Source organism: Chlorocebus sabaeus, chromosome 26 (genome assembly GCF_047675955.1).
Source record: "Chlorocebus sabaeus isolate Y175 chromosome 26, mChlSab1.0.hap1, whole genome shotgun sequence".
NCBI classification, from domain to species: domain Eukaryota; kingdom Metazoa; phylum Chordata; class Mammalia; order Primates; family Cercopithecidae; genus Chlorocebus; species Chlorocebus sabaeus.
The window spans coordinates 32,796,663-32,809,123 of NC_132929.1; the positions used below are offsets into that span (position 1 = coordinate 32,796,663).

General features: G+C 38.4%; 1 protein-coding gene across 12 annotated transcripts in view; it reads left to right on the top strand.

Annotated features, from left to right (window-relative positions):
• TCF12 (transcription factor 12) overlaps window positions 1–12,461 on the top strand; it is a 364,983-nt gene that overhangs the window by 312,628 nt on the left and 39,894 nt on the right. For all 12 annotated transcript variants that reach the window (XM_008016475.3, XM_038010019.2, XM_008016474.3 and 9 more), the window contains one exon: window positions 8,169–8,247. In XM_008016475.3, the coding sequence (XP_008014666.3) occupies window positions 8,169–8,247 (79 nt within the window). The remainder of the gene's footprint in view (window positions 1–8,168; window positions 8,248–12,461) is intronic.

The window sequence follows — 12,461 nt, forward strand, 5'->3', positions numbered from 1 at the left end:
GGTTGGCATTGTTATCCCCACGTTACAGATGAGGAACTACGGTTTAAAAGGTTAAGTAACTTGAGCTCAGAAAGATTAAGCAGCTTGCCCTAGGGGACTCATAAGCTAGCATGGATAAAGCCCATATATATTAGAACACTGATCAGACCTGCTTCAGACTCTGCTCCTAACCACTGCTCCATACATCCAGAAAGTGCAGTGCTATGGTAATTTTCTTACAGGGTATTGATGAGAATGAAAGAAAATTATCTCACCCTTTTCTCAACTTACTGTCACCTGATGAAAATGACCTATTTAGGAAGAAAATTTTATTCTATACTAAATCTGAGATGTCCCCAGGTATTTGATTGGCTTGCCATATTCCTTCTCCTGATTCTGGAAGAATCTAGTAACTGATATTTCACATGTAGCAGGACAAATAACATTTGAACTTTCAGTGCTAAATAATTTTTTAAAATATAAGCTGCATTTTGGGGGCTTTTTTTCTCAAAGGTCGTTTGTTTATTTTATTAAAGAAAAACTTCTATCAGGGAACCTTGGCATATAGGCAGGCAAGAATTCGTGATGTTCTCAGTGGCCCTTCAAGTTCATTTTGTTACCGTTCACATCCTTGAGTATTTTCCCGTATTATAAACAGCATACTAGCCAAACCAAAATGGCATTTGGAAAAGAAAACCCAAATTCACTGTGAATGGAATCCAGTGAAGAAATGTTTAATCTAGTTAGTGGGTGGGCTTTGGTTGTCATGGAAACTCAGCTCTGTCATCCTGTGTTGTTACTAGGCAGGAGCAGCCAGGTCATTCCATAAATCATTTCTGTCATAGCTGACGGTGATGCATTCCATCTGCTCCATCACTGCATGCCATAGTCTGCACATTTCAAATCCCTTCCTTTAATCCATCTGCTTCCCCACTTCCCAGCCGGACACCTCCCCAAATACATTATTTTTCCAACTTTCATTACAGACGCACATTCACTTTAATATATGTTTAGTGCACTCAAAATGTACTGAAAAAGAAAAACATTATATTATCTGGGGATAGGAAGGATTAGAAGAGATGAGGAGAAGGAACTTAATGAGGATTACATTTGGGAGTCTGACATGCATATCATAATTTTATGTCAGGTATTATAGATCTTTTGAAATGGTGACTCTAACTATTTTGAAATTTTAAGTTCTTTAGAATGTGACGCTTTAGCATCTGGTTTTAGATGGAGAACACTATGCTATTGTCATTAAAAAGTAATTCTATTTCCCCAATTGTCTGATATATGTCTTAAAAGATCTTTCATATTGTGAAACATCAGAGGGTACAACCTTTGTTCTTCAGTTTAGGTATTAAAGAGCACACAGAATACTGTGTGATTAAACATGTAAGGCCAGATAATGCATTTGCAAAGGTTCCTTTATTTTAGGTTTAAGCCTGGATAATTGTGGTCTTAATCTCAGGATAGCAAGAAAGAGAATTGTACATGAAAGTATTTACACAAAGTTCCCAAAGCCCTGTGGATTATGCATTAGTTTAGATAAAAAAAAAAAAAAGGAAGAGAGAAAGAAAGAAAGAAAGAAAGAAAAACTAGGGTAGATAGAAGGAAAGGAAAATCTGGGTATTCGTGCCATTTCTAATGTGTTTCCCTGAACGTTTGCCAGACAATAACCCTTTAAGATTGTGCCCATGGAGAGTTATATAGAGGAAGAAACATCTGGTTTATTTCAGTGCCTAATACCATATCAAAACACTTGGTCTTTAATTTAGAGGAGATCAAACAAGAAGACTGTTTAACTTTGTTGATTATATCAGACTTCTTTGTGATAATTTATGTTTTGATTTCTACCTCAGAGCAAGGGAAAAAGTGAGAGAGAGAGAGTGTGTGTGTATGTGTGTGTGTATGTGTGTATTAATCTGGATAAATGGTCAGTAGTCTCTAACAAAAGAAAAGAAAATTCAGGGAAGTTGATGTTTAAAAGTAATTCATGAAATAACTTTCTTTGTTCCTTAGACTCAATAACATTAGCATAATAAAGATTAACTGAAATGTGCACTGTAGTGTTTAAAAAATTGGGCTCACAGTTCCGGGGTTCGGCTTGGTAGCAGTCCATTGTTTCTTTTTTGTCTAAAGCCCTTTTCATTAGCCTCTGGCTTATTGGCACCCTGCTGATTGGAATAGACCATGACTGATAGGAGGAGGAGTCTCATTTGTTGGAGTAAAATGAGGCATATTACCGTTTAAGCCTGGCAGAAGGTATTGGGAGTTACTCATTATTGGTCATTTAACAGTATGAGGACCATGGACTGCATGCAGAATGAGTGCTTACTTTGTTTAGACTCTAGACTCTAAATCACTCTTTACCCCTATTTTTTTAAGTAACTGATTTTTTTTCTTCTTTTTATTCTTACCTTCAAACATCAGTGTAGGAGTTCTTTTAAGGCCAGGAAGTATGAAAAGAAATGTATTCCTGATTTAGAATACTCTGCCAAATAAAGCCTGTGTTTAGAACTTAAAGTAGCACAATTTCTATAGAATAAGTATGATTTGTTTGTGATTTGGTAATAAAATAAACACTCAGATATAAAGCTTAGTGAAATGACCTGTGATCCAATAGGCTGTGTTATCATACTTTTCAAATGTATTGCTGCCCCTCTCCCACCATAGACATTCTTTTTATGAAAGTAAAAGTGATTTTTTAAAAAGGCCTGTAACTTACAGGGCTATCTGTAAATTTAGGAAAAGTATTGATAACAATTCTGTCTGTCATCACTTTAACTGGTAAAGTAGAACCAGTGACTGTGATGGATGAGTGGAAAAGTTGGCTTTTATTGTACAAATAGAGAAGCTGCTTTTGGAAAAAATATCAGAAATGACTTATTTTTATACTTGATATGTTTTTGGTGCTGCTTCTCCTGTTTAGACAGTGATTTTTTTTTTTTAAGTTTACACCAGTTTTACATACAGCATTGGGGCATTTCACTAAGTCATTTAAAGATAGTGCTCTTATATGACTCTAAACTATTACTTTCTTTCCTTGATATAAAGGAACTTTCACCAGTTGTTGACATGGTTAGGGATTGTTTTAAGTGTAAGGACAGAGTTCTCAAGGAAAATCAGGATTGGTAGTCCATTTCTACCCTCAAAAGCCCATGCCTACCTAACAGTGTGATATGGACAGCTTAGTACATCAACACTAATTCCCAGAAATAGTGAAACCTCACCATATGATTATTCTCAAAGCTTATGCCATAAAACTGATTTGAAATTAAGTCATATTTATAACAAGCTCTTTTGCCCTTAGTATTTCTGTTGCTGACCAACATTGTATAAATACCAAGATAAATACTACCATTTATTGAGTCCTGCTTTTTATCAGTTAGTATTATAGGAAATTTCAGTTGTAGTTTAATCGCTCAAGTTAAAAATACATACATTGGGCACCTGCTTGTACAAGATACTGGCATACAATAATGGATTCAATGTTGACCAATATAAGTTTCCTGTCTTCAAAGAGCTTGTAGTCAAGGAGAGAAGACAGATACACAAATAATGATAATGTATAACACAGTGTGAAGTAAAAGAGCAAAGAGAAGTTCATACTATTTTCTAAGAGTATAAGGAAGGTGAAAATGTTTAAATGGGGAAGTGACATTGGAACTGAACTTTGATAAGTAGAATTCCATCTGGGAGAGGTTAAGAAACAAGCATTCTGAAAGGATGACAAGCTGTGTTTAGCAAATGAAAAAATATTTTGTTTGCATAATAGGGTATGTAGGTTAAAAGTAGATTATAAGGGCTGGGAGGCTGAGGCAGTGGAATCACCTGAGGTTGGGAGTTCGAGACCAGCCTGAGCAACATGGAGAAACCCTGTCTCTACTAAAAATACAAAATTATCCTGGCATGGTGGTGCATGCCTGTAATCCCAGCTACTCGGGAGGCTGAGGCAGGAGAATAGCTTGAACCCAGGAGGCAGAGGTTGCGGTGAGCTGAGATTGCACCATTGCATTCCAGCCTGGGCAACAAGAGTGAAACTCTGTCTCAAAAAAAAAAAAACAAAACAAGAGTAAAAAAAAAACACAGAAATTAGCCGGGGGTGGTGGCACACGCCTGTGTAATCCCAGCTACTTGGAAGACTGAGGCAATAGAATCACTTGAACCTGGGAGACGGAGGTTGCAGTGAGCCGAGATCATGCTACTGCACTCCAGCCTGGGGGACAGAACAAGACTCTGTGTCAAAAAAAAAAAAAAAAAAAAAATTTTTTTTGAGTACATTTGAGTAGTTCAGGGCAATTATTTATAGGATGGAAAGAGAGGGAAGTAACTAGAAATATAAACACTTAAGTAGTCCAGCCACAAGTTTGAGTAAAAATTGAAAGTGGTGTCATGGCAGTGATTATGACATGTACCTGTCCCAGAAACGTTAGAGAATTGTGGATATTGGTGTCTCCAGAGGGAAGAGTAGAGTGGTAGAGGAAAAGAGGAGAGAGTACTTATGGTAACCATAAGCATGGTGCTGCTAACCTAAGTAGAAGAAAAGAGATGGGAAGGATGGGAAGCTTAGGGTAGTAATATAAAATTTAGGTTTGGACATAACTGAGCTTGAGATGAAAAAAGAGCATGTCCAGATAGAAAAGTCTAGCAACCAGTGTGACAAGAGGTATCAATTTAGGAGTCATTCACCTGGATGTGTTAGTTGATATTTGACAAAGATTACTATTACCAAGAGATAAAGCACAGGTAAATGAAAGAAAACTGAGACTAGAACTCTGGGGAATCATACATTAAGGGAAATGGAAGAGTGAAATAGGTGGACCCTAGGGACCTTATCAAATACAAGGACTGAAAAGAAGCACTTAAATGGAAATTCCTAGCAAGGATTATGCTTTTCATTCTTAATGACAGCTGTATACCTATACATTGAGCCCTCACCATTTATCTGCACTCTTGTGGAATCTGAGGCTACATTAATAAGACAAATTCCTTGTTCTTCTGGGGCTTATATTTTACCATGGGAAAGGAAAAAAACAGGTAACAAACAAATGTAGATGATTAGAAATACAGTGTAAGCAGGAGCATCTGACAGAAAATGCTGCTTCCTGAGTTGGGCTAGTTTATAATAATCACAGTTTTGCATAGAACTGAAAATTTCTCACTCATCCATCCACCATCAGTGTTATCAACCTTTCCTTCCATTGCCAAAATTGTAGTCAAGACATATTTCACAAAGATGAGCATCAGTTGCTCATAAATGGTGTAATTATTTGAATTTTGAACATAAGAAATGGTGGTTTACAGTGGTAAAGAGGTATGTTGAGGGCCAGGTGCGATGGCTCACACTTGTAATCCCAGCACTTTGGGAGGCCAAAGCAGGCAGATCGCTTCTTTGTTCAACGAGTTTAAGACCAGCCTGGGCAACATAGCGGAACCCTATCTCTATAAAAAATACAGAAATGTTGGGTGTGGTGGTGGGGGCTTGTAGTCCCAGCTCCTTGGGAAGTCAAGGTGGAAGGATTGCTTGAGCCCAGGAAGTTGAGGCTGCAGTGAGCCATGATTACACCACTGCACTCCAACCTGGGTGACAGAGTAAGACCCTGTCTCAAAAAAAAAGAAAGAAAAGGGAAAGGTACGTTGAAACATGTTTTGTTTTTGTTGAAGTGTGATGACCTTCCCTAATTTACTTATGTGGTTGAAATAAATCAATGTATGTGTGCAAAGCCACTAAGAACAAAAGTGTACCTTTCTAAGCTAATTTACCACATGTCGCATGAATGTTTTAAAAGGTAACAACTTAAAAACCAATAATACTGATTTGTTTTTTCTTTTTTCATACGGTGTCTTACTCTGTCACCCAAGCTGGAGTGCAGTGGCTCGATCTCAGCTCACTGCAACCTCCGCCTCCCGGATTCAAGCGATTCTCCTGCCTCAGACCCCACGAGTAGCTGGGATTATAGTTGCCCACCACACCCAACTAATCTTTATATGTTTAGTAGAGATAGAGTTTCACCATATTGGCCAGGCTGGTCTCAAACTCCTGATCTCAGGTGATCCGCCCACCTCAGCCTCCCAAAGTGCTGGGATTATAGGCGTGAGCCACCGTGCCCAGCCTAATATTGATCTTATACTATCTCTCTGTTACTAGATCCTCCCAAAGTGTTTTGAACTCTTTTCCATAGCTTTACTTTTCCAAAATAGCTTTTTAAAGAGAGTATTACAGTGTCTAGATCCTGACTATTTGAGATAGTTGATGTATAAAGGCATTTACAATTATAAGTTACTAACATCATACAAACTGGCATATTTTATTTGAAGTGGATATATTCATTTGTAGTCAAAGGAAGGTAGACTTTGGGCTGCTTACAATTTGAAAGCCTGTTACCTTTTTAAAAAATGAAATTTGGCCAGCTGTGGTGATTCACACCTGTAATCCCAGCACTTTGGAAGACTGAGGTGGGTGGATCCCCTGAGGTCAGGAGTTCAAGACCAGCCTGTCCAGCATGGCAAAATCTCATCTCTACTAAAAATACAAAATGTAGCCGGGCGTGGTGGTACACACCTGTACTGTAGTCCCAGCTACTGGGAGGCTGAGTGGGGAAAATCACTTGAACCTGGTAGGTGGAGGTTGCAACACTGCACTCCAACCTGGGTGAGACTCCATCTCAGAAAAAAAAAAAAAAAAAAATGAAATTTGTCAATTGTGACTTGTAGAGTTTTGTTGTATATGAACCTGTCCCAATATCTGACTTTATCAAATATTGAAAGAACATTATTATGCTTTCTTTAAAAACAATGTTGAAATTCCTTGTATGCTGTAAATTGGGTCTCTTTAAATTCATTAGAGGTCTAAGTTTATTCAAAGCAAGGTCATTTCTACTGGATGACTTTTTGCACTCAGATGACTTTTTGCACTCGCAAGTAGTTTTCCTTTATAAAATATTTGACCACAATTTATCCATATAAGTTGTTTTCTCTGCCCTAAGTGCCGAGATAATGAAAATGATCATTATGCCTATTAAAAGAATAGGATTGTCCAAGAAGAGATCTTAGGGATGGGCCTTTGGTGCCTGAATTTAGGGGACTTTTAAAGTGTTTACTATTGTTGCCCAGCGCCATGGCTCACGCCTATAATCCCAGCACTTTGGGAAGCCAGAGTGGGTGGATCACCTGAGGTCAGGAGTTGAAGACCAACCTGAGCAACATGACGAAAACCCATCTCTACTAAAAAAAAGTTAGCTAGGCGTGGTGGTGCGCACTCGTAGTCTGAGCTACTAGGGAAGCTGAGACAAGAGAATCGCTTAAACCTGGGGCAGGGCGGAGGTTGCATTAAGCCAAGATTGCGCCACTGCATTCCAGCCTGGGTGACAGAGTGAGACTTCATCTCAAAAAAAGTGTTCACTGTTGAATTAGATAAACTTGAATTAATGTCTGTCACCATTTATTTTTGACAATATGAAATATAAAGTATTGCAACAAAACTTTAAGCTAGAATACCTAAATTTATGCATCCTGATAATTTATCCTCTTCAAAGTTGACCTGTTGGGATTTGAAGTCCACAAATCATCTTGGAAACAATTTTTGGAAGCATATCAGGATTTTTTCACTTTCTTCAAGGGTGACAAGGTATCTTCTGAGAATAAGTTTAATGTTTTACAACACTCAGTCATTTGGAGCTAAAATTGGCGAAAATGTGGTTGATCAAACTGAGTAACTTTTTAAATGAGAGATAAGGGGTAACCATTAAAAAGATTATTTTCTTTGTTCAGCTTTTAAACTGTCCTTAAAGACCATTCTAAAAGATAGTATTAATAGTTTTCTGAGGTGACTATTTTTAAAGATACCACTTACTTAGATAACATATTCTAGAAAGATTGTCAGATTTGTTAACTTTGTGGGTACTTCTTATTTTTCTGTTCTAACAAATACTTCGTTATTTTCACCTAGAAAAATAAATACTTATGATCTATTTTATTCCTCTCATATTAGAATATATATACTTTTTAATCTGTTTTTTAAACTGCGGCTTCTGTATGATGAAACAGTCTAAAACTTGATGAGAAATTTTTTCACTCTGAAGTCTTAAGGGTGACAACTAGATTATAAAAATAACTCCATGTGAATGGATTTGTGTATGTGCTGTTGTCACTTATTGATACATGTATATTTCTTGTTTTCTGGTTAGATTTATTCTCCTGACCATACCAGCAGTAGTTTTCCATCAAATCCATCAACACCAGTTGGATCACCTTCACCTCTCACAGGTAGGCTTGTGTTTTATCTAACAACTTCTAACGTGTGGGGCTACTTAGAAATATTTCTAGTTTATTTCTCAACAAACTTTAATAAAAATTTGTGAAAAATCATTTAGATTTGACTATAAGAAAGCATGTAAAGAGAGCCTTCCTCTTAAATTCATTTTGGAGAATATTAAAATATTTGCTAATTTTGAATTATTTATTAATATCTTCCCTGATTCTTAATGTAATTTGTGATCATTTCTAAGAACAGTAGTTACAGCAGGATAAAAATAAGACAAGGCAATTGGAATTAAGATAAAATATGGAGAAAGAATGAAATCAAAAATTTTTCTAAAGTAATTTTTTTAGAGACAGGGTCTTACTCTGTTGCCCTGGCTGGAGTGTAGTGGTATGGTCTCAGCCCAATGCAACCTCCAACTCCTGGGCTCAAATGATCCTTCCACCTCAGCCTCCTGAGTAACTGGGACTACAGGTGTATGCCACCATGCCAAGCTAATCTTTTTACTTTATGTAGAGACTGGGTCTCATTATGTTGGCCAGCCTAGTCTTGAACTCCTGAGCTCGAGCATCCTCCCACCTTGGCCCCCCAAGATGCTGGGATTACAGGTGTCAGCCACCATACCCACCCCCCAAAAAAATTGTTTTTATAAGATAGCATGTAAAATAAATAAGATTAGTTTATTTTAAAATACATGTAACTTCTTCCTTGTTCTCCACACTTACCATGTACAGCAGGTAAGATTCAAAGATGAATAACTACTTCTGCTAGATAGTCTGTTTTTATTTTTAGGTCAACTAAGTTATTTCACATAGATAAAATTCTTGGGAATGATGTGGTTTTTCTGCTAAGGAAAGAGCTCTCTGTGAAGGTGGATGAATATTGTTAGTGAAGATAAGTGGTTTACATTTGTTTTTGTTTTGTTTTGTTCTGTTTGAGACCGAATCTCACTCTGTTGCCCAGGCTGAAGTGCGGTGGCGTAATCTCGGCTTACTGCCACCTCAACCTCCTGGGGTCAAGGGATTTCCTGCCTCAGCTTCCCAAGTAGCTGGGATTATAGGCACCCACCACCACACCCGGCTAGTTTTTGTTTTTTTTCGTAGAGATGAACTCCATTCACATGGAGTTCACCATGTTGGGCAGGCATGTCTCAAACTCCTGACCTCAAGTGATCCACCTGCTTCATCCTTCTCCCAAAATGCTAGGATTACAGGCGTGACCTACTGCGCCCGGCCCACATTTTTTTTTTCCTTAATATTTTTCACATTAGTTTAGACAAGTTCTAAATACTATCCTATAGTATAAATTTGTTGAGACATGATTGATGTTATTGTAAACAAGATTTTTTTTATTTCTTAGGAATAAATATATAAAAATGTTTAATATCTTTTAAGCTATAATTTTAAAACTTGAACTATATTTTTCTGAGCAGTGTTTGGAGAAAAGCCTTGCTGAAGAAAAAATGTATTAGATTGTTTTGAGGAAAAGGCATTAGGCAACTGGATAAAGTTATCATATTCCTCCAACAACAGTTGAGGGAACAATTCTGTTTTCCTAATCAAGCCATTAGTTAAGTCCATGCAGTTTTGTTGTTGTTAAGCCTTTTTGCATGGGCCATCACCTATGCTTTGTGTATTAGCCTTGTGGCTCTACTAAGAAGCATTCTGGTTTGGGGATGATGAACTGCTGGCAGCTGCTTTCAGCTATGAGCAGGTTCTGCCACTCTCCCAGACACCAGGGCTTCAGCTGTCTAGTAAAAGTTAAACAGCTGTTCCCCACATAGACAAGACTATGAAAGACCCATTGACTTAAAGTTGTTGTTTAGCAGAGCTAAAATTACAGGAAGAAGGATGCAACTCTAACCCTACTCACCCTCTTTGCACAGTTTTACTAAAATTATCAATGTCATTTTTGTCACAGCTTGTTTCACTTTCTCATCTGAGGTATCCGTATCAGCATTCCCACTACCTCTCCTTGTCTGTCTAGTAAGATAGCTGCCAAAGTATCCTTTGGTTTTAATGAACACTGAGTAGGAAGGCAGGCCATGGCAGAGCTCAGCATCTATGAAGGGTCATCAGTCAAGTGCAGAATCCAAGATTTAGACATTTTCCAAAAACCTAGTGGTCACAAGTAAAATCTCACATTTCCTCCTTCATCTTTATTTGATATTTAATGGGTGATGCTCTCTTTTTCTCTTTAATTAAGGTTGTTAATGAAAATCTGGACTGTTGAATTATGTAATGAAGGCTTCTTTTTCAATTCAGCAGTCATAATCAAAGAAAAGTACTTTCACATACTTGTGTTGAAACAGCAAATCAAAGACTGATTGTAGGCAGGTCCATCTCTCCTGTCTCCTGTATCTATGGTTCTTACCTAAACACACATGCACCCCTGCCCACCCATAGCAGGGCAGAGATGAGATGGAAAGAAGAAAGGAAAGCACTGTGTGATAAAATATTCACTGTCAAAGGAAGAAGGAAAAGAATAAGAGCAAACCAGAGCTCCTATATAAATATGTGGACATTATTTTGCATCTTGTGTGGCAATGGCCTGTTACCTAGAATAAAAAATTATACCCACTGTGTGGGTGGAATTCTCCACACTTGCCCTGTTCCTTATGCTTTTGAGCATCAGTTAGACTTAGCACAAGTCTTTTAAAGATAGATACACATGTGCAGAGCCACATAAGCAGCTTCTAAGGCTATCATTCTTTAAATCCCCAATGTTTTCCTTGGAAACTTTTCAGGTCAAGAGCGTACATTTCTACACAGAGAATGCTTAGGAGGAAAGTTCTGAGATATTGTATCAGTTAGGATGCTTTAGGCTAAAATGAAAAGAAACTCTTGTCTCAGCTAGACTGAATAGTAAGAGGATTTATTATCTTGTGTGGTGAGGCCCTGGCCCCCTATGTCAGGGCTCATGCTCTACTTTGCAGTTCTTCCTCAGGCTGGTAGAAAGACAGCGGTTCAAGGTACTACATGCAGACGTAACAATCTCCAATAGATGAAAAAAGGACCATCTCTCTCTTTTTTTTTTTTTTAGTTAAAAATTCCCTAATTTTTTATTCCCGGTGCCACTACCACAATTTACAGGGCAATATGACTGATGTAGTGAAAAGAAAAAGGCAAAACTACAACAGATAAAAGACCTCAGGAATATACATCTTATTGTCACTACATTGCATTAGTCAGTAGCTACACTTTTTGCAAACTGGCTATGACAGTCCCGAACAAGAAGGGTTTCCTGTTTAAGCTGCAGTAACTTTTCTGACTATGGATCATTGTTCCTTCTGTGGCAGATTTTTACAGTTCCTCTAATGCATTTGGGACAACTGTCTCAACGTAACCTACAGCTTTCCTGACAACTCCTGGTTCTCTCTCCTGCTAAGAACTGTAGCCCTTTTCTGCTGTTTTTAGAACCTTCTGCTACCATATCCACCACTTTCACCACCACAGGGAATGCCTGAGCTTCTTCCACCAAAACTGTCCCCTTTCATGGGTTCATAGTTTGACTGCTGTTGTTCACTGTAATTCCCAAAATCATTATAGTTCCCACCACCACCATAGTTACCACCATCAAAGTTTCCTCCGTCACTCCACCACCACCACCACCATATCCTTGGCCCATCACCATCATAGCCCCCTCTACTACTATAACCAGGACTACCAACATAGTTGCCACCATCACCTCCAAATCCATTATATCCACCATCACCTCCTCCATAACTACCTCTGCTGCCACCACCTTCACCACCATAGCCTTCTCTTCCACCAAAGTTTCCACCACAGCCAAAATTACCTCCACCACCTCCAGAGTTTCCTCCATAATAAAATTGCCAGATCTACCTCTATGACCTCTTTTTCATCCAGCAGACTTCATCTCTTATTTAGAAAGGACCTTTTTTACTTCAGAGTTATGCCCATTAATACTGTGGTGGTATTTCTTTTTTTTTTTTTTTTTTTTTTTTTGGAGACAGAGTCTCACTCTGTCGTCCAGGCTGGAGTACAGTGGCCGGATCTCGGCTCACTGCAAGCTCTGCCTCCCGGGTTTACACCATTCTCCTGCCTCAGCCTCCCGAGTAGCTGGGACTACAGGCGCCCGCCACCTCGCCCGGCTAGTTTTTTTGTATTTTTTGGTAGAGACGGGGTTTCACCGTGTTAGCCAGGATGGTCTCGATCTCCTGACCTCGTGATCCCCCCGCCTGAGCCTCCGAAAGTGC